The 20722-nt window shown below is 32.7% G+C and overlaps 2 protein-coding genes across 14 annotated transcripts; one reads left to right on the plus strand and one right to left on the minus strand.

Annotated features, from left to right (window-relative positions):
* Positions 1-6001: 6001 nt before the first annotated feature.
* Positions 6002-10063, plus strand: LOC111296229 (serine/arginine-rich splicing factor RS2Z32-like). Of its 13 annotated transcripts, none has more exons than XM_089740686.1 (7): positions 6002-6427; positions 7232-7348; positions 7869-7908; positions 8033-8128; positions 8889-9085; positions 9217-9297; positions 9533-10063. In XM_089740686.1, exons 2-7 carry the CDS (start codon positions 7242-7244, stop codon positions 9915-9917), a joined length of 906 nt encoding a protein of 301 aa, XP_089596812.1. In that variant the 5' UTR covers positions 6002-6427; positions 7232-7241; the 3' UTR covers positions 9918-10063. The 13 variants fall into 13 exon arrangements, with proteins under 13 accessions (XP_089596812.1, XP_022746151.2, XP_022746152.2 ...); XM_022890416.2 differs by having other exon boundaries at positions 6002-6081; positions 7492-7908; positions 9211-9297; XM_022890417.2 differs by having other exon boundaries at positions 6002-6081; positions 7510-7908; positions 9211-9297.
* Positions 10064-12113: 2050 nt separating this feature from the next.
* Positions 12114-17291, minus strand: LOC111296920 (protein MAEA homolog). The gene is made up of 7 exons (XM_022891400.2): positions 16732-17291; positions 15661-15855; positions 14529-14651; positions 14068-14253; positions 13026-13159; positions 12564-12750; positions 12114-12470 (listed from the first exon to the last, which is right to left on the minus strand). Exons 1-7 carry the CDS (start codon positions 17068-17070, stop codon positions 12369-12371), a joined length of 1266 nt encoding a protein of 421 aa, XP_022747135.1. The 5' UTR covers positions 17071-17291; the 3' UTR covers positions 12114-12368.
* Between the last annotated feature and the right edge of the window lie 3431 nt (positions 17292-20722).

The following is a 20722-nucleotide window of genomic DNA, read 5'->3' on the forward strand; positions in this document are numbered from 1 at the left end:
AATACTATTTTAATTGCATCAAAGCAGATCAGGTTGGTGGCGTGGCACAGTAGGACATTAGTTCTGATCCTGATGTCCTGGAGCTCAGTACAGATGATGAAGATTAACAGACAGATGAAGAGCTGCTCCTTGATAGGTAAGGTTGTAGCTGATAAAATTATTAAAGTGGGTCCTTTAAGATCTATCCTGTCCAAAGCCTGGCCAATAGATAATACCTTGGAAGTCGTGCATGAGCTGGAAAGGAATATATTCCTTTTTGTGCTAAAAGAGGAGAGAGACAAGGCACTGGTGCTGGCACAGGGCCCATGGTCAGTGATGGACAGCCATATATGCTTAAAGAAAGGTTAGAGGAAACGGTGCTGGAAGAAATTGACTTTGTTACAACCGATTTTTGGGTTATGTGTGTAATCTTCTGTTGTTGCTATCAGAGAATTAAATGTTTTGCTAGAAGAGCACATGGATGCAACAGTAGAAGCAGATGATCTCAGACAGCCATTAATGTTCCTTGATTTCTCGGAAGTTACGTGAGAAGGGGAGTCAGAAGAGATGGAACAAAGGCCGGTCCTCTCAAAGGAATCAGTTGGGCTAGAGATTGATAGAATTGATGGAGTAATGGATGAGGCCCACCATGATGGAAAGGAAAAAATGGGCATGGTGGATATCTAGGAGATGAAGAATCGAAGTTTAAAGAGAGGGAGAATTGAGGAGTGGCAGATGGGAAATAACAAAGACTAGAACTCAAAACCCAAATTCAATATTGGTTTTATGAGGTGGGATTTCAAGCTGATTGGGGTATCTCAGGATGAGGTTCTATTAAAGCATCTATTTACATCTATTTCGAAATGTTAAGTAGGTAATGAAGTTTAAAATGATTGACAATCAAGTTATTTTAGCTTACGAAATCCCAAATATGGAACTGGAGGAAATGCAAGCCTTAAAGGTGCAAGAAAATAATGAAAGAATGGTGGTGGCTTACCTTAAACAACCACACGGGGGCCAATGAATATATTGTCGTGGAATTGCTAAGGGCTTGGACAACCCTTGGCAATTCAAGTTCTCAAAGAGCTCATACAAAAGTGCCCTCCCTCCATTGTCTTTCTAATGGAGACTAAACAAAAAAAGTCAAAAATGGAAAGGTTGAAGAATCGGATTGGTATTTTGGAAGACTTTTACCCTGAGCCAAGGAGGAGATCGGAGGGCCTCGCATTGTGGTGGGTGAATGGTTTTGGTCTTGAGGTTCTTAATTTTTCAGGATTCTTCATTGATGCTAAGCTTGATTTAGTAACCGGCAAGGATTGGTTCTGCACTTTCGCTTAAGGGAATCCCCAATACCAGGGAAGAAGAGATGTTTGGGACATTGTTAAAAGTCTGAAACAAAGTATGGAAGAGTCTTGGTGTTGTATAGGTGACCTTAATGCGATAAGGTCGCAGGATGATAAAGAAAGAGGTAGACAAGTTGATAGAAGTCTGGTGGATCAGTTCAACGCCTTCTTGGATGAATGCGGATTAATGGATATCTTTTTACAAGAGTATGGCTTTTCATAGTCGAATAATAGAACAGGGGATCACCTTATCCATGAGCTTTGGCTACTGTGGAATGGAATGAAGCTTTACTTGTAGCCCATGGTTATGTGGATGTTGTGATGGCCTCTGACCATTGCCCGATGATTTTCTTTTTGGAGAATTTTGAAAGGCGAAGGAAAAGAGATTTCAAGTTTAAATCGAAATGTCTTTTGAATCAAGAGTGTAATGAGGTGGTGCAAGAGGCATGGAAGGCTGACGCTTAAGGATCTCATATGTTTCGTATGCAACAAAACTCCAAAATATAGGAAACAAACTTAGAGAGTAGAGCAAAAGAAGTTTTCACTTTTCATAACCCAAGACAAGAGATTGTTAATCGTATGAGCAGAATTGCTATGATTCAGGCAAGTGCTCTAACCGAGGAGCTTAAAGAAGAGGAAAAGCAACTCAAGAGATCGGCGGATAAGAAATGGCAAATGGAGCAAAGGTTTTGGCATCAGAGGTCCCAGGTTAATTGGCTAAGGTATGGGGATCGTAACATACGGTTTTTTCATGCGATGACTGCTCAATGAAGGCGACAGAATGCAATCACCAGAATTAGAAAGGTTGATGGGGAGTGGATCATAGAGGAATCTGAAATTGCAGACTACATTTCAAATCAGTTTCAGAAGATGTTCAAGGCTGGTCAGCTCTGGGATATGGAGGAGGTTCTTGGTGCTGTTAAGGAGGTAATCACTGACGAGATGAATGTTGAGCTCTGTCTAGAGGTCTCTGATGAGGAAATACGTAATGCTATTTTTGAGTTTGGACCTTTGAAAGCTCCGAGTCCGAATGGATTCCCCGGTATGTTCTTTCAAAATTTTTAGGATTGTGTAAAAGATGATGTGATTAACACTGTTAAAAGGTTTTTCCATAATTGGTATATGTTAAGGGAACTTAATTGGACTAACTTAGTCCTGGTGCCGAAGTATAAACACCCACAAGAGATCACTTGGTTTCGACCCATTAGTTTATGCAATTTTATTTATAAAGTGATCTAAAAAAATCCCGGCTTCAAGAATGAAAAGTTTACTGCCTTTAATTGTCTCCCCAACCCCATCTACTTTCATTGCTGGGAGACAGATCGAAGATAATATACTGGTTGCCCATGAAGCTTTTCATGCCTTAAAAAATCGAAAATGGGGAACTAAAGGGGTTATGGTGATCAAAATAGACTTAAGTAAGGCCTATGATAGAGTTAAATGGGATTTTTTGGAGAAATTCCTTATTAAGATGGGTTTTCAACTTTTCCAGTTGTAAAGAATTATGGAGTGTGTGTCCACTCGTCAATTCTCTATTATCCTTAATGGGGAAAAAAGTGAGGCCTTTCACCCTCAAAGGGGACTTGGACAGGGAAACCATCTATCACCTTCTTTATCCTCATTGGGAATGTTTTATCAAGACTGAGTGAGAAACCCATGGATCAGGGGAAACTTCAGGTTATAGAATTAACATAAGATGTCTTATTTTAAGTCACCTGTTGTCTACTGATGACTGCTTGTTGTTTTCCACAGCTAACCAGGAAAACTGTGATTCTATCTTGGATATTCTTCAAAATTTTAAAATGGCCTCCGAGCAAATTGTTAACTTTGCCAAGTCTACTATTTTTCTCGCCTAATGCTAGGGGCGATGTGAAGTCGGCCATCAAGGAAAGATTGGGTGTACAGACTATGGACAATAGCAGCTTCTATCTTGGACTTTTTTCGATATGGGGAAAAGGAAAGAATGATGCCTTGGGGTTTATCTTTGATAAAGTTCAAGCCGAGATGCAAGCATGGAAAGGTAAATTGCTTTCTCAAGCAAACAGGGAAGTGCTGCTAGAAGCTGTTGCATCAGCTGTTCCGGTGTATATTATGCAATGTTTCAAGCTTCCTCTTTCTTTTTGCCAGGAGTTGAATTCTTTGGCGAATAGATTTTGGTGGAGTGGAAAAGGGGGTGACGATATGAAGATTCACTGGATGCGATGGAGCAGACTTTCCGTGCCTAAATCCGAAGGAGGAATGGGGTTTAGAGAGTTTTAAAATTTCAACAAAAGTTCTTTTGGCTAAAAAGCACGCAGATTGTTTAAAAACCATGATGCATTTTAGGCAAAGATTCTGAAAGGGATTTATTTCCCTCATTCGTCCCGTCTTGAGGCTCCAAAAGGTTGATCATCCTCGTGGGCATGGCGAAGCATATATGAAAAGATTGATGTTTTAAAGAAGGGAACGCACTGTAATGTGTGTAATGGAAGATATATTTTCATCTGGCAAGATAATAGGTTCCGACGCTACAATCTTTCCAAATCTCTTCGACCAGACCTTTTGAGAATGGTCCTACACTGGTCCAGCACTTGATTGGTCCGGATAGGAGGGCATGGAATTTTGATTTACTAAATGAATGTTTTAGTGAAGAAGAGGTCAATGTTATCAAGTATAACTCATAGGACACCCTAATGGGAGTGATTCTCTTGGTTGGCATTTCTCAAAGATGGAAGCTATTCTGTTAAATATAGTTATAAGTTCCTCCAAAACAAATCATCCTTTGGCAACATTGGATGCTCAAATGAATGGGGACAGCTTGATCATAGCTTTTGGAAAAAGGTGTGGAAGCTGCTTGTTGTACCAAAAGTGAAACTTTGTATGATGAGCGTGTCATAATGTTTTAGTCACGAGGGAGAATTTAGTACGAAGGAGGATTTTTGTGCCCAATGTCTGCTGCAGGTGTGATTAAGAAATGGAATCCCTTGAGCATTGCTCGTTTGCTGAAACCGTCTGGGGTGCCTCTTCTTTTACCTACAAGCCGAGAAGGGAAGGTTTTGAGGGTTTCCATAAATGGTGGAATGATGTTGTCAGCTTCCTCCCTAATTTTGGCGCTTTTTGTACGTCAAAGCTGTTAGCATACTTATGTTAGCGTATCTAGAAAACGATGAATGATTTCATCTTCCAAGGTTTTTTAGGCGATCCGATTAATACCAAGCAAGCTGCAATCTAGAACTATCATGAGTATAATGAGGAGCATGCTTGTCCTGTTTGTATGGCTTCTATCTCGACGAGTCCTTCTCAATGCAGGATCTGCACAGGTGGCTGAAGCCTTAACTTTAAGGCTGGGTTGCGTTCTTGTTGATAAAAGGGAATGGAGAAACGTCATTCTTGAGTCTAACAACGAAGAGCTGATCCCACGTTTGAATTCTGGTTTGAAGCAAGGATGTTGGGAAACTATGGTGATTGAATAGGAGATAAAGGTGCTCAAAGCAGGTTGGCAGTCTTCCATGCTTGGCCTTGTTCGCAGGGAAGCTAATGGTGCAGCTGACTGGGTTGCTAGGATAACTCGACAGCGGAAATGCCCTGTAAATTAGGTTTTATGCATGCCCTTCAAAACTTTTAGATTTGTTATCTTTGCAACGTTTAGATCAGTGCGTTGTGGTTGTACAATAACAAAAAAAAAAGCAGACAATAAAGGATACATTGACTCAAACATAATATAATAATATATACAAATATAATATAAAAATATATAAAAATAACATTATTTAAATTATTTTTAATAATTATTATAAGTTTAATAAAATCAAAAAATATTTTTTATATATAATATATAATTTTTGTATAAAATACAATATAAATATATAAATTTTAATATTTTATATTATACAAATATATGAATAAACCAAACATATCAATGATCCTGATTTGTAGATTTATCAAATTTAATTACCTCATAATATAAAATTATATGAAAAAAATGTAAAATTAATATGATTCAAAATTTTAATAAAACTTATATAAATTTAATTAAAATATATATTGCATTTGAAATATAAATATAAATTATAACAAGATATTTTGTAATTAATACAATATAAATATTAAATTTATTAATTATTGAAATTCATTTGCACAAAAAAAAAATCTATTATTATATAAATAGAGAAATAATATAATTTTAAAAAAATACTGATCCCTTTCTTTCGTTTATATTTTTGAATAAAAAGAAAATTGAATAAGAATATTTTTTTTTTTGGTTAACGGTTGATTTAATCAATTTTGGTTAATTTATTTTAAATAATAAGATATCATTATTTTTAAACAAAATAATTAATAAGATATTATTAATAATCAATCTATTTAGTTTTAATAGAAGAATTGAATTTTGAGAAAAAAAAAATTCACCAATTTTCCATTATTCTCTCTATTTCTTTCGTATAAAAAAGAAATAATTAAAAATAATTATTTCCTCGAGGGAAAAAAAATAAAAAAAATCGTTTCTTACCGGGCTTAGAAGTTAGAACGGGTGGGGCTCCAGGTCCAAGTTTAAAACATTCCACCTTTTTCAAGCCCATTATCGTAAGTTCAAGAAAAAACCGGGATCTTTTGGTAATTACACAATCATTGATTTTTGAGTGTTGACTGATCCATATCCTTAGGCCCTATAAATAAAAATAGAAACGACGCGTTTAAGTGCTCTCTCTCTTTCCCTCTCTCTCTCTTCTCGAAAATTCTAGGGTTTTTCATCTTCGCCTCCTTCCTCTGAAATTTCACAGTAAGCTCTTTTTTTGCCTTTTTTAATTTCTTTCAATTTTAATTCTCAATTTTCTTGATTATTTATTTATAGATCTGAAAGATTCTTTAGCTTTTAAATTTGAAGTTTGCTGTTTTTTCGTGTTAATTTTTCATGCGTATTATCGATTTATTTTTTTGTTTTAAGGTTTTATGATTTTCAATTTTAATTAGGATTTAGGCTGTTAGAAATTGAAATCTGAAAAGCTAAATAATTATGTTTCTTTCATTTTCAAAATTGTTTTTTCAAAAAAAAAAAATTATTTTTTCTTGTTTTATGATATGTATAACAAGAGATAATCAGTTCGAAGAAACACGAGTTCAGTTAGGTACAGTTTGGTTGTTGCTTTTATAACTTGATTTTTTTGTGCAATTGGATTCAAAGAAAATAATATTTTTGAAGACTTAAGCATTAAATGTTATGTTTTTGCATGAACTATGCCTGATTTTACTTTTATATTAGAATATTGCATTTTAGTTGTATGTAAAATTTAGGCTAAAGGATGTAAAAACCCGGAATTATAATTAAAAAGTCATCTAAGCTCCTTTTTTTATTGCAATCAATCAACCCCTTCAATATTTATTTACATCCAATTAAGCCTTTATCCGAATGAAAAAAATTAACAGATAAGATAAAATTTTATCTAACATCTATAAAATAGATAAAAGTTTTACGGCAGTGCAATTACTATATGCTAAAATTAAATAAACAAAGCGGTAGTTCGGAGATTGATTGATTCAATTTTGTCATGTGATTAAATTTCATCCAATTAAGGATTCAATTAAGTCGAAGTAGAAGATTAATGGCTTGATTTATTACAATAAAATATTAAGGGCTTAAATATTTTTTAATTATAGTTCAAAGGCATTTTTTACCCTTAATCATAAATTTAAAATTGAATACGATTTTCTGTTCTACCATAGTAATCTAATGGGAACAAAAGCAAGCAGTAACTAAAATAACAACCAAACAGAGCTTTAAGATGTCTTGAACTTGAATTAGACTGTTGATTCTGTAATATACAACAAGAAGTCTTCTTCTATTAATTGTTATAAGAATTGGAGTATTTTAGTTATGCAAATCTCTGTGTTATTGTATGTTTGTTTGGTACTTATGGAAATTGTTATTGCAGGGAAAGAAAAATGCCAAGGTATGATGATCGCCGCAGTGGTACTCGCCTTTATGTTGGTCACTTGTCTTCAAGGACAAGGTCACGTGATCTGGAGGACATGTTTAGTAGATATGGGAGGTAATCAAGTCTTTTGTTATGTTGAAGAATTCATAAAATTTGTAATTGTAGCTGCTTTTGATTAAGTGTACTTGCTTCAAGTGTTTCGTTTCATTTTTATTCATTTGGGTGTTCAATATTGTTTTATTCTTTTGTATTGATAGCCATTAGGATGGGTTCAGGGTGTAGTGACGATGAAGTAGGAGAAAATAGAGTCCTTCCAAACCCTTGTTGTAGTGCTTGACATCTGGTCTTCCTTATAAAATACGAGTGAGAATGATGCAGCCCTCCACCTGTCTGTGTGGTTTAACTTGAATGATCTTGTTGAAGGTCTCTTGGCTCTTGCCTAACCTGGAGGTCTATGGTGAGAGGGTGACCTTGGTGGATTTGGCGAGTCTTTCTATAGTGTTATTGCGTGTTTTTATCGAAATCGCAACAATCTCAAAAGTGGTGTTTTTGGTTCATCTGTGAGGAGCGAACTATCAACCCTTCGATAATTGTGTCATGATGGCCTTACTGTTTCTGGCACCCGTTTACGCAGAATACGCGATGTGGATATGAAGCGCGACTACGCATTCGTTGTATGTATTTCATTACTCTTTAATTTAAACCAAAACAACTTTTCATATGTTGTAAATATGATCTTTTTTTGTGGATCTTTTTCTTCTTTGTTTGTGTGTGTGTTGTCTGCCTCCTTCATAACAGGAATTCAGTGACCCTAGAGATGCTGATGATGCAAGATATGCATTGAATGGTCGAGACCTAGATGGAAGCCGTCTCATTGTTGAATTTGCCAAGGGAGTAAGTTTTCTGATGTCTTTTCACATGACAGAAGTTTTGTTAGTATCCATGTTTTTTCTTAAAATGTTAAAATCTCATTACTGTGGAAAAAGGCAACAAGTATTTTGTGTAAGCCATTGACTAACTTAATGTTTCAGTGGTGGGGTTTGAAGGTCTAGCAAATCCCAACGCTCAGAATGGCTGGCTACAATAAACATTTAAATGAAGATGCTTGTAGGTCTCAATAAACAGTGGGACTGTTTGCAGCTTGCTAGCGAAGCCAATATAACCATTCTTGTGGTTTATGGTTATGAGTTCCATGTTTAAATAAACAAATGAAAGTCAATATAGCTGCTGCCCATAATAAAGAGATCAAAACCTTTTACAAACTACCCATTATAATATCATTATTTGCCGCATGGTTTCAGCATTTGAATAGAAGTATGAGAGAAAGTTGGTGGTGGGGAAAAGTGTAGTTTACAGGACTTGCCTTGCAGGTGGATTGATTTTCTGAGTGTCATGTTGAAGGTTATGCTGGTTCTGCATCATTTTATCTTGTTGCTTTCCATTCCTCTTTCTCATTGTTGTCCTAGATTCATCTAGTGGAGTCTGTTAGTCAATATTGTTTAATCATTGAATCTGATTTATCTTGCCATTTAGTCTGTATCCTTTTATCTTGTTACTTCCCACTCCTCTTTCCCATTGTTGTCCTAGACTTTATTTGTGGAGTCTGTTGGTCAATATTGTTCGAACATTGAATCTGATTTGACTTGCAATTTAGGTGCCCCGTGGCCCTGGTGGATCTCGTGATTATGCTGGAAGAGGTCCAACTCCTGGGTCAGGCCGCTGCTTCAACTGTGGAATTGATGGTCACTGGGCTCGTGATTGCAAAGCTGGGGATTGGAAGAATAAGTGCTACCGCTGTGGGGAACGAGGCCACATAGAAAGAAATTGTCAAAACAGTCCAAAGAAACTGAGGTCCTCTCCCCCCCATCTATCTATTTTTTCTTGTTCTGAGCAGTTTGGTCTGGATAGGAGTGTTATCATATTTTATCAGTTTAAATTTGAGTTTGTTTACTTGAGAGACAACTAAATTGGTGCAGCCGCAGACCACGCAGTTACTCACGCTCACCTAGCCCCCGCCGTGGTAGAAGCAGAAGCCGCAGTTACAGCAGGGGGCATAGCAACAGGTTTGTGTTTATCTTTGCAACCAGTCCAGTTCTGAAATATAAATTACCTTTGACATTTTACTTTAGTACTGTCTGTGAATAATGCAGTCTTGTGGGAATTTACTATTGTTGTTGAGCATTGAAGTGCCCATGCAAGTCAAAATAATTGAGGAAGATTTAATCTACAGTTGTTTTTGTATGTTAAAACTGTTTTTCGGGCTTATTCTTCTTTGTGCTGAATCTCGAGCATCTGCAGTAGATCAAGATCACCTGTGAAGAGAGAACGAAGTTTTGAGCGTGATGATAGAAGATCAAGGAGCCCTAAGCGGCACAGAGGTTCTCCATCCCCATCCAGAGGGAAGAAGCATAGTCCAGCACCCGATGAAAGAAGCCCGCAAGAGAGAGGTAGCCCTTCTCCAAGGGATCACAGGCACACCAATGGATCGGACTACAGTGCAAGTCCCAGAGGAAGGAGCAGAACCCCAGATCGTGAAGCTGATGCCGAGGACCGGGCTTATAGGAGCTCCACAAAGGAAAACGGCCAAAGCCGCAGCCCTAGCCCACTCCCTAGGGATAGCCGGAGCCCTATTTATGACGATGATGATAATCATGCTTCTCCTAGACGCAGTGAATCAAATTAAGCGGATCGGATGGTGGCCTGAATTGTTATGTCTTAGTGACAATCTATTTGCAAGAACTTTTGAGTTCTTTAAGGATGGATGATTAACTTTCTTTTTCTTGAATATTAAGGCAGCACTGTTGAGATTTATTTAAGTCTGTTTTATAAGTTCCCTCTTTTATCTTGTCTTGGGTAAGATATTTTCCGGCTGCTAATAACAGTTGATAATTTCTGCAATAACTATGAATCTATGATCATATAAAACTCAAAAGTTGTGATAAGCATTAAAACTCATTGATAAATTCTCATTTTACAATACCAGCACATCCAGGGATGATGGAAAGGTTCACGTAGTAATTTTTTTTACTTCTTGACTTTTTAAAAATAGATTTAATAATTTTAAACATGATATAAAAATTAATACAAAATAATATCATATAAAATTTTAGTCAAAGATGTAGATGAATCTGATAAAAATTTAAAAAACATTTTTTATATTTGATATATTAATATAATTATGATATGATAATTTTTATATTTTATATATATTTAATATATAATAAATATGATATAATAACTTGTACACGAATTATTATATATATTTAGAAGATTAACTCCCAATATAATAATGTGAAAATTTTCTGGTAACCAAAAAATATATGGAGAAGTTAATACCTAACATAAATTAATAAGTTGCTTACTCATACAATCGATAAGCATTTTTTTTGGTTTTTTTTATTATTATTATTTAGAGATGTGACGTGTTATTAATTCAAAATTGATTATTTTAAATCAACGTAAAATTTTAATAAATCATATATATTCTCAAATTTTGTGACGAAAAAAGTCAATCAAATATGATATATTAATTTTACTTATCATGAATGTTTAGACATTACTTTTAATTTGAATTAATGTAAAATTTTAATAACTCATACATTCTCTTAACATTTTCAACGTGAAAAGTTAATTAAATGGGATACGTTAATAATACTTATATGAGATATTTGAAATATTATCTTTGATAAATTCATTGTTAACAAATTACAATAACACAATCACATTTTGTTCTTTTGGTTCAAAGATAGAATACATCATTAGTTCAAAATCGAATGATTCAAGTTAACGTGAAACCCTATATATACACTACCCGATGTGGAAAGCCTTTGGCTTTCTCTTATTCGTTTTACCATTCTTTAGCTTAGAGATATGACAAAGTAATGGAATTTTGTTATTGGTCAAGACATTGCTAGCCTTCTTGCAAAACCAGCTCTTCCCTTTTACTTTCTTATTGGGCAATAAAATAACTAGGATTCTCCCTCCCAAAAATGATATTCTACATGAAATGAATAGAGAATTTCTGCAGCAACAACAACCTTTGCCAACCAACCATTAAAGATGCAATTGATTTTAATTTGTTCTGAGTATGCCTTCATAATGAAGTTCGTATTTCTACCAAATGGAATTGGTTTTAATGCGGTGCAACTGTGTTCAGATCAGAATTAAAATTCAAGAATAAAGTTTCCATCCAAATCAAGACTGCAAAGTAAAATCCAAAAACCAATGAGTCATTACAAGTGACAGCTACGGGACAGGACAAGATGAATTTTTCTCATTCGGACTCCGATCTGATTTCATAAAATACATATTCGATTGACTTGTTTTAACATTAAAACATTATTTTTTAATATTTAATCCGCATATATATAAAATCATAATTAATTCAATTTGACTCAAATTAATTTAATATAATATTTATAAAATATTATTTTTTAATATAAATTACATCTTAATTATAAATAAATATAGCATTTTTATTAAGTCAATATCTTAAATTAAAGTATTAAACAATAATTTTCTTAATATAATACATATATAAAAATATAAAATTAAATAAATAATAAACAACAATTGTTATATATAATGGGATGGGTTCACCTAAAATCTAACTCTAACCGACCCCAACTTAAAAAAAAAAATTCCGATTCAACCCGAAACCTAATTTAAAAAAAAAAAAAATCCTATAGAGTTGGATAGGATTGAAACTCGATAGGTTCAGATGTATTTGCCATCCCCAGCCACTCCCTTAATGGTATTGAAATCGGTTCTAGAATTAAGGGTCTCAATTTCAAATCTCAATTGTAATCCAAAAGACGAAAAAAAAAAAAAAGTAAAATCCATAGAACTAATGGCTGTGATATAGTAACTAAAACAAGTATAATCAACTAAAGGGAAATGCTGCTTATTCAATTGCATAATAAGCTAGAGAGAAGTACAGTCTTAATTTTGCATATTTACATGAGGTAAATGCTTCAACACCCTAACAAAGTTGAGGTACAAGAAGAATTACAGTGTTAAGTTCTGAAATCAGAATTTTCAAAATATCAGAAAGCAGAGAAGCATCCTCAGATGGTGCAGAAAATTACCAACAAGTTGTGGAAACAACCAGATTTACAGTCTTGACCATGCAAATTTATGAGATATAGGCCTTAACCAGCTCTGAATAACTGCAGACCAAACCTGTTCTTGGACATGTAATTTTACCGTTGTTTTTCTCAGCCATTTCTTTGAGAGCCTACCACATAAGACATGAAGACAAAAGACTTAACCCAATGAAAAAGTTAATACTGGCAGTAAAATGTAAACATTAGTGAGGTAAAATGTGAACCTTAGTGCTGTAGACATAGCCATTAGGTAAGACTTGTGGTGGGTTCTCTGTGTCCATTAGCTCTTTGGTTATGTAGCAAACAAGCTTTGAGTGATGCTGCTTGGAGTACGGCAAAGGCAATGCTAACTTCCGGAAGCTGTCCTGCGACAATGGGTCCTCCTTGGTGCAGTCATCTTCATAACAGTATCTAATCATGTCAAGGGAAAAACTGTGCTTGCAGAAATTTGAGGCACTGAAAACTTATCGAGCGGAACTCGATCGTTTAGGAATTTAGATGTATCTGCACACTCATGCAAAGTAAGATTCCTACAACTTCTTCATAACCCAGAATGCTAATTTGAGGATTGCTCACATGTCATATTACTTTAAGTGCTCTGTTGACATTGCTGAGGCTATTAAGTTGGCAGATAAATATAGATAAAATAATAAGTGGTTACATAATGGTAGTTGATGTAAGGATACGGAGTTTTCAAAGCAGACAAGCCTGCTTGTAGATAAATATTCAGCAATGGCTCCGGGGTCATGCCATATAACCTGCAGAACTCCTGTTTAAACTGATCCACCAGGAAGTCCCACTGCTTAGGTTCAAACAAAACCTGGAATCAAATCAAAACATATTGTATGAGCATTGTTCAAACCTGACCCTTATTAGCTCCCACGAGACAAGATGGTATAAAGCCTTAGAGTTTCATGTATATAGTGTTTTAGCTACCATTTGGGAGATAATGTGTCATTTATTAATAAACGCTAAACACCTAAAACACATAACCCATGGCAGATGTTAAGTACGCAAATAAGACAAGGAGAAAATCCCTTTTTAGGTTACTTGGAAGCTAAATAGCATGAGCAAATTATCTGAATAGCAAATCAGTGTCACTACTAGTACCAGCAAAAGTATGTTGCTTAAAGATAAGAAAGAAGGAACAAAGCACAATAAGCTCAGTCATAAATAGCAAATTTGAAATACCAAGAGGAGGACAAGGATTATTCATCTTCAGGCAGACAAAATTGAAGTGAGTGATATACGTTATTTATTCAGGAATCTAAGTGAACAAAAAGCTTTTATCTTTGAAAACAGTAAAAAGAATCAAAATGATCCAAAGTAGTACTATGCCCTACTCGACAGGTCATAGGTTGTGAAAAGGAAGCATTAGGATCAATCAGAATTGCAACAAAATTAGGCAAAACTAGATAGATATAATGTTTTAAATAATACAATTTTAGCTGAATTATCCAAATATACAAAATATTTGTGTCATTTATCATTACCAAATTAAATAAAAATGCTCCACATTTACAAGGTCATCAATGATGTAAAATAAACAACTGTAAACAATTGACCTTATTAAGTAATCAGAGCGAGACAACTGTTTGTTTTGCCTTTGCTCCTATTATTTCCGATTCTTTCATATTTATCATTGTCAACCAGTCATTCCACTAAACATCACAAGCAACAAAACTAACTTGAACTAGTAGTCTATTTCAAAGGAGTGATCAAATTCACCTTGTACTTTGCACATTCAGTGTTACTTCTAAAGGCCAATGTTGCCATGACTCGCTGCAATTCTTTCAAATGAGTTGCTCCCCACGGTGCAAGGTACTTTCGAGCATACAAAATAGCACGCATGTAGTTTTCAGATCGTACCAACTCAATGAACTCCTGAAGTCTCAACTGGAATTCGAATTTGCTCTGTCATCAAAAAGCAACAAAAATGATGCAATCTAAAATCACAGCTCTAAATCCAAGTTGGGACACCCACAAATTTTTTACAGCAAGTACTAAAGAACATCTGTATCTAATAAATGCAGTTAAGAGAATAATTTCATAGCATAAATGCCGATAATAAAAGAGCTCAGTTATGGTTTAACTCTAACAGAATTGTGGCTCTGGAAATGTTAAAACATCAAGAGAAACTCAAAGAGAGTAATGATCATGAAAATTCAGAAAACACAATAAATGTATACCTTGGACTTCTTCAACCGTGATTTGTTATCTATACACCAGGCAAGGGCAGAACCGGCATCCTGATTTCTGAGGGCATCAATAACTTTCTTAGCTTCTTGGAAAACATCAATATCAACAAGATCCTGGCACATAAAATTCAATTAAATACAAGCATATCTGTAGGCAGACAAGGTGCATAAGACTTGCAAAAGTTATTTATTTATTTTTACTTGAAACAACAGAAGAGCCATTGCCAAATCATTGTCAAAGCCGAGTGGTTCTCAAGAAGGGTGGCATGTGATGTGAAATTCAAGCATTGCAGTAACTTCTAAATAAGCAGAAAGTTTGTATTGGACCTCAGCAGTTATTATAAGCAATATAATTGGAAACTATTGTGAAGACACTGACAAAGATGACAAGAATGGTTTCTATAATGAGCATATATGAAGCAAGGACACAGACATGTAATACAGGTACAATACAATACGAACACTGCAACATGGTTATTTCTAAAACCTGAGAACACGTATACGGCAGAACATGCCAATAAAAATTTATTTTTTATATATATAATCATCAGTTAACAATATATGGTAGAGATTGGGTTGATTTTCAAAAAATATTTACCCTTGTTGAAAAAAAAATAATGATAGACACAACAATAAAAGAACATATAGTATCGTTATCCCACAAGAATTGTCTTTTTCTTCTTTTTTCTTCTTTGTTGTGTTGGGCCAAGTTCGACACGTATTTTGATGTGTCGCAAGTGTCAAAGTATCTGACACGAATACAACACAGGTATGCGAAGGGTTCAGAAGTGTCCGTGCTTCATAGATGAGCATTTAAGGGGGAAAAAAAAAAAAAAAGGTGCCCAGTCAAATCCAGAAATACTGATGAATGACGAAGAATTCTAATCCAAAAAGTTAAAATATGTGTGTACTGTTGATACTATTATAGAGGAAAGATGACAAAACATGCTGATTCAAGGTAATACTGCTTGATACTCCTTCCAAATTCTCCATTAACCAAAACAGAAAAAGGCAATAGCAATTTTTTTTACTTTCTACCTCCATTATTCAATTGAATTTCAATGAATGACACCTTTGACACCTCCATAGCAAACATATGAAATGAAACAAGCATGTAAATTACCTGTATGTTACAGCTTTCAGCCAACTTCATAGCAGTGTCATAATATGACATCCTCAACATGTAGTCCACAAGGATCCGCTTCAATCGCATATTATTCCATTCAGACATGTTCTCAGCATCCACTGATTCTAAATGATCAAAACGAGCCCGACATTTCTGTGCCTGTAAGTTCTCCGTTCGACTTCCCTCTTCCAACTGAATGATAAAAAACATATTGACTACCCATTAATTTAGAGGGGCTACTCATGACCTTGGATAACAAACTTATCCACTCCAATCTCTTAATTACCAAACACAAAAAGACAACAAAATTGCTTAGATAAGAAGAAAAAATTTACCAATGAAAAAAAGCATAAAATCATCAAATGCTCATACTTTTTGAAGATAAGACATATAGAAATCACTGCTAGCAGCTGTGAATATACAATGGTTACTAATTAAATTGGATTACAAGTTTATTGAATTTTGACAAAATGCCAATCCATGAAACACACACACACACACACACACACACACACATATATATATAGTCCAAAGGCGAACAATTTCGGATTAAACTCTATCAGTGCTTTGCTTTCTGCAAATTCTTACATGGCAGATTTCTATCCATTGTGATATCATAAAAATTTAGTCATTTTTACATTTAACCTTGATTTATCTCCAAAATCCAAATCCAATATGATAAGATTCAGAACTCAAAATTTTTCAATAATTTCAACTTTCCATACAAATTCATCCCTTTTAAATTTATCATTGATTTAATTTTAAAAACTCATATCATCAAATTAAGCATCAAAATTTCAACTTTCACAAAAATTCAGCCATTTTAAATAGAATTAATGATTCCCTTTCTTTTTTATACAAACTCATCAACTTTAAATCATATTAAAACTCAGCCGTTTTGCACTCAAAATTATCCAAGATTTCTATCCAAGAAGTTGAAAAGAACATAATTTAGCTAATTTCAATCTAAATCACACTCAATTAACTTTTTTTAAAAAAAAGATAAAAATAATTAAAAATAAATAAAATTAAAATTTTATCTTCTTTCTTCTTTTATTTTTCTTTTACCTTGCGTTTGAGTCCTTGCAAACGGGAAACAAGGGAGCTAAGACTCAAAACGGCGTCGTCTTTGGAAAGTTCGTCACAATCAGCCACGTCAGCGACGCTTGAAATGACGGCGGAGACTTCTTTCTCGACGGTTCGGTGATTGGCTCGGATCGTTTTCTTGAAATGTTCAAAGGGAACACGCAAGAATTGGTGCTCTAATTTCAACGATTCCGTCAGTTGGCTCAGTTTCGAGGAAGGACTCGTATTCGACGCGGCGATGGGTGCCGTTGTCGTCGCGACGGTTTCAGGGGTTGTCGTGGCCGTCGAACCGGCGCCGTTTGGAATGGGATCGATTTCCATTGGGCAATCAAAAAGGAGATTTTTATTTAATGTTGGCGAGTTCAATGGAAGAGTGCAGAGGAAAAGAACGACATTTAGATGGGATGGAATGAAACGACGGCGTATCAGGTCTGTAATTCTGAGAAATGGGCACAAGGGATGAATCAAGGAAGTGGATTTGATTGAACAGTTGGGCTTTGGGTTGGGCCTAGCTACTACTTTTGGGATTTCTTTTTTTTTTTTTGGACAGAATTTTTGGAAGTTCATAATCCCATATTTTATATAAAAATGTATCCAAAAATTAATAATTTTCAATGAAATTTTTAAATTTTTACTATTGCTAACTCTTGAATAGATTTTTTCAATTTAGTTTCTTTCTTTTTTCAAATTACAAAAATAATATTATCAAATAAAATATTTTCAAGAAAATATATATAATTTTAAAAATCTATATATGATTCTTTTCTTCTTCTTTTTTTATTAAGCATTAGAGATTCTCGTATTTTGTTATTTACATCTCTTCCTTAAATCAATTCAAACAAATTTATCTAACGAATTTATAAAAAAATTATCTTTCAATAAAAAAAGAAATACATTTCTTTTACTTAATCCGACCATTCGTTGGTCTATAAATAATTTTATCAAATATATAATAATTAGATTAATTTATTTTTTTATTCATTTTTTTTACTCTCATTTATTAAATGAATAATATAACAAAAATGAATTGTATTAAAAATTACTAAAGTTTCAAATTTGGAAAAAAAAAATACTTCTCAAACCTTTTTTTTTTTTGTGCATGCTAATAACTTTGATACATTTTATGAAAAAAAAAAAAAAAGGGAATAAATAACTAATAAAAAACAATAAATATTGGATTTCCGTCAACATTACTAGTCCTAATTCTAGTTGGATTTGGTGTCAGAAAAATTATAAAAGTAAAATCTTAGACGACAATCTTAACCCCTGTTTGTTTGTTTTTAAGATTTTTTTATGTTCGTCGTTGAAATTTAAAATTTGATTATTAACAGATTACACACGATTGTTGATTTTTTGTTTTTTTATATTTTAAGATTTCAACAATGGCAGACCGAAACCTAAGCCTACTGATTTTCGTAGCATTATTATTTGTTTTCATATTTTTACCATTAGCTTTCTTGGTTTTAGGGTTACTAGTTTCTTTCTGCAAGATAGCCCTCCAACGACGTGGACCACCACCTCAAGATATCGAAACCGGGCAACCGGCCGCCGCTGTAGCTTTGCCGCCAATGGTGCTGCTAATATCCCCAGCCATATTGTCCAGGACTGTTGATTTTGTATTCAACGAGAATAATGAAGGAACAAGAGAAAACTATGATGACTGTGCTATCTGCCTAGGAAAGTTCCATGATGGTGATCAATGTCGGATTCTTCCCGGTTGTAAACATATGTACCATAAATTTTGCATCGAGCGATGGCTAGTAGAGACCCAAAATTGCCCGATTTGTCGTATTTATGTATAAATTACTGAAAATTACAAATTTTGAATATATAAAAAATATGAAAATTTAAAATTTAAATCATAAATATTTATAATAATTTTTGTTATTTTTGAGTTAAAATATTTTTATAAAAAATTAAGAATGTATATAAATTTTTTTTTTTAAATCAAGTTTTGAATGACATTTCATATCGAGCTATAATTATATAATTTTACATCATCTGCTAAAATATTTGGTGAAATGTCCAAATATTATGTCATCATAACAGTAAAATTTGTACGTGATTTATAATTGACATTTGCATATGACAGCAAGCATATCCTCTCAGACTGGCTTATCAACAAGTGTGCAATGCAGAAGTAGATGCCGGCAAAACGTACATGCATCTATCTTTCTTATTGCGTTTACCAATATATATATATATATATATATATATATATATGAATGCTGGCCAATTATTTAATAATATAAAAATATGAAAATTTATGTATTTATATTATATTTATTTTATATTAAATATATATAATGTAAAAATTTTTGTATTAAATTTTATATTAATACATCAAATATGAAATCTATTTTTTTTATCAAATTTATATATAATTTTTTAAAAATTTTAATTATATCATTTTTATAATTTTTTTATATTATATTTAAAATTGTAAAATATTATAACAGCCACTCTGTAAAATTTCTTAGGACTGGTTGATTTTTTGGATGGTCGCAAAAACCATAAATTCATCCATGTGTAGGAATATCTACATCTATCCCACACACACAAAAAAAATAAAAATAAAAAATAAAAAATTAAGCAAGCACCAACAAGTTCAATGCCGTAAAATTTCTTAGGACTCAAGATTACTGTCGTAGTTTAAAAAAAAAAGTTATAAATTTTATATTGATTGCATATTGGAATTGATATTGAAATATAAATATTTATATTATTTTTAATTTGTGAGATATTTTTTTATAAAATAAAATCGTAAAATTTAATAGATTAAAACGAATAATACCTTATAAATTAATATAGATCGAGACACTTAATCTTAAAAATAAGCAATGCTCATTTGTTAAGTTGGTGTCAACCATTTAACCTCACGTGTCAAAACCTTAAAAAATAAAAATCAAATTATATAGTCTAAATGCAGATGTATGATCTCATATCAAGTCATTTCATTCAAAATTTTGTTTTCAAAATATTTTTTATAAAAATCAAAATTTGATCAATAAAAAAATAAAACTGTTCTTTTTAATAATCGAATTACTATTTTTGAACGAGTGAAAAAATAATGTATTAATGGTATCCAAATAATTGATTTAATGATCAATGAAAAATAAAAGTTAAATTTAAAATTTTTTAATAAAAAATAAAAATCATGCATTGATAGAGAGGAAGCCAATATCAAACAAAGATGCAAATCTCAAATAATATCTATTCCTACTATTTGTTTTTGTTAGAAGAAAACTCCATTTTGACAATTGACTAATTTTGTTTTTAGCTTTATTAAACTTCCTAGTTTTATCATCATTCTTTCATCAGATTATGCAAGAGAACCTCTTGCCAATTCAAAATAATTTTCAATTCAATATTTTGACTTAAATTCCTTGATGAGATATGCAAAGAGAATCAAGCATTTTGGTTGCTATAAAAAAAATAAAAAAAAAAAAAAAACAAAGAAATAAAGTTCAAATTTCCCCTCTCACTAACAAGTTGATTTGACACACAAAAAAACATAAATCACTATATATATAATGACAAGTTTAATAAAATTATTACCTACCCTTTGAGATAAAATCAAGAATTTGACTACCCTAATTGAGTATGTTTTATTATATTAAATTAGTTGATTGTTTTGTTTTGATGGGCAAGATATAACCTACTTCAAATCCTTTTATTTTATATATATTTTTTTATAATTGGATTAGTAATATCTTTAGATTTTACAAAACTTGAGAATAGTATATTTATATTTTGTAAAATATTAATAATTCATATATTTATATTATATTTTATATAAAAATTATATATTATAATTAATGTCGATATGAAAATATAAAATATATATTTTTATTTTGTTAAATTCATTTATAATTTTTATTAAAATTTTAAATTATATCATTTCATATCTCTTATTCGTATTATTTTCACATTATATTATTATATCATATTTTTATCAAATTTAGATTTTATT

This window comes from Durio zibethinus, chromosome 12 (assembly GCF_047325235.1).
Source record: "Durio zibethinus cultivar Kanyao isolate XHJ-2024 chromosome 12, ASM4732523v1, whole genome shotgun sequence".
Taxonomy (NCBI): Eukaryota; Viridiplantae; Streptophyta; class Magnoliopsida; order Malvales; family Malvaceae; genus Durio; species Durio zibethinus.

What these genes read in the sequence shown, in the direction of transcription:
- LOC111296229 (XM_022890411.2), top strand. Translation starts at nt 7,242, where the DNA reads ATGCCAAGGTATGATGATCGCCGCAGTGGTACTCGCCTTTATGTTGGT. An exon ending in ATGTTTAGTAGATATGGGAG is followed by an intron (nt 7,349 to 7,868) that starts GTAATCAAGTCT and finishes CCGTTTACGCAG; the next exon opens with AATACGCGATGTGGATATGA. An exon ending in AGCAGGGGGCATAGCAACAG is followed by an intron (nt 9,298 to 9,532) that starts GTTTGTGTTTAT and finishes GAGCATCTGCAG; the next exon opens with TAGATCAAGATCACCTGTGA.
- LOC111296920 (XM_022891400.2), bottom strand. Translation starts at nt 17,070, where the DNA reads ATGGAAATCGATCCCATTCCAAACGGCGCCGGTTCGACGGCCACGACA. An exon ending in CTGAAAGCTGTAACATACAG is followed by an intron (nt 14,652 to 15,660) that starts GTAATTTACATG and finishes TTTATGTGCCAG; the next exon opens with GATCTTGTTGATATTGATGT. An exon ending in CACGGTTGAAGAAGTCCAAG is followed by an intron (nt 14,254 to 14,528) that starts GTATACATTTAT and finishes TTTTGATGACAG; the next exon opens with AGCAAATTCGAATTCCAGTT.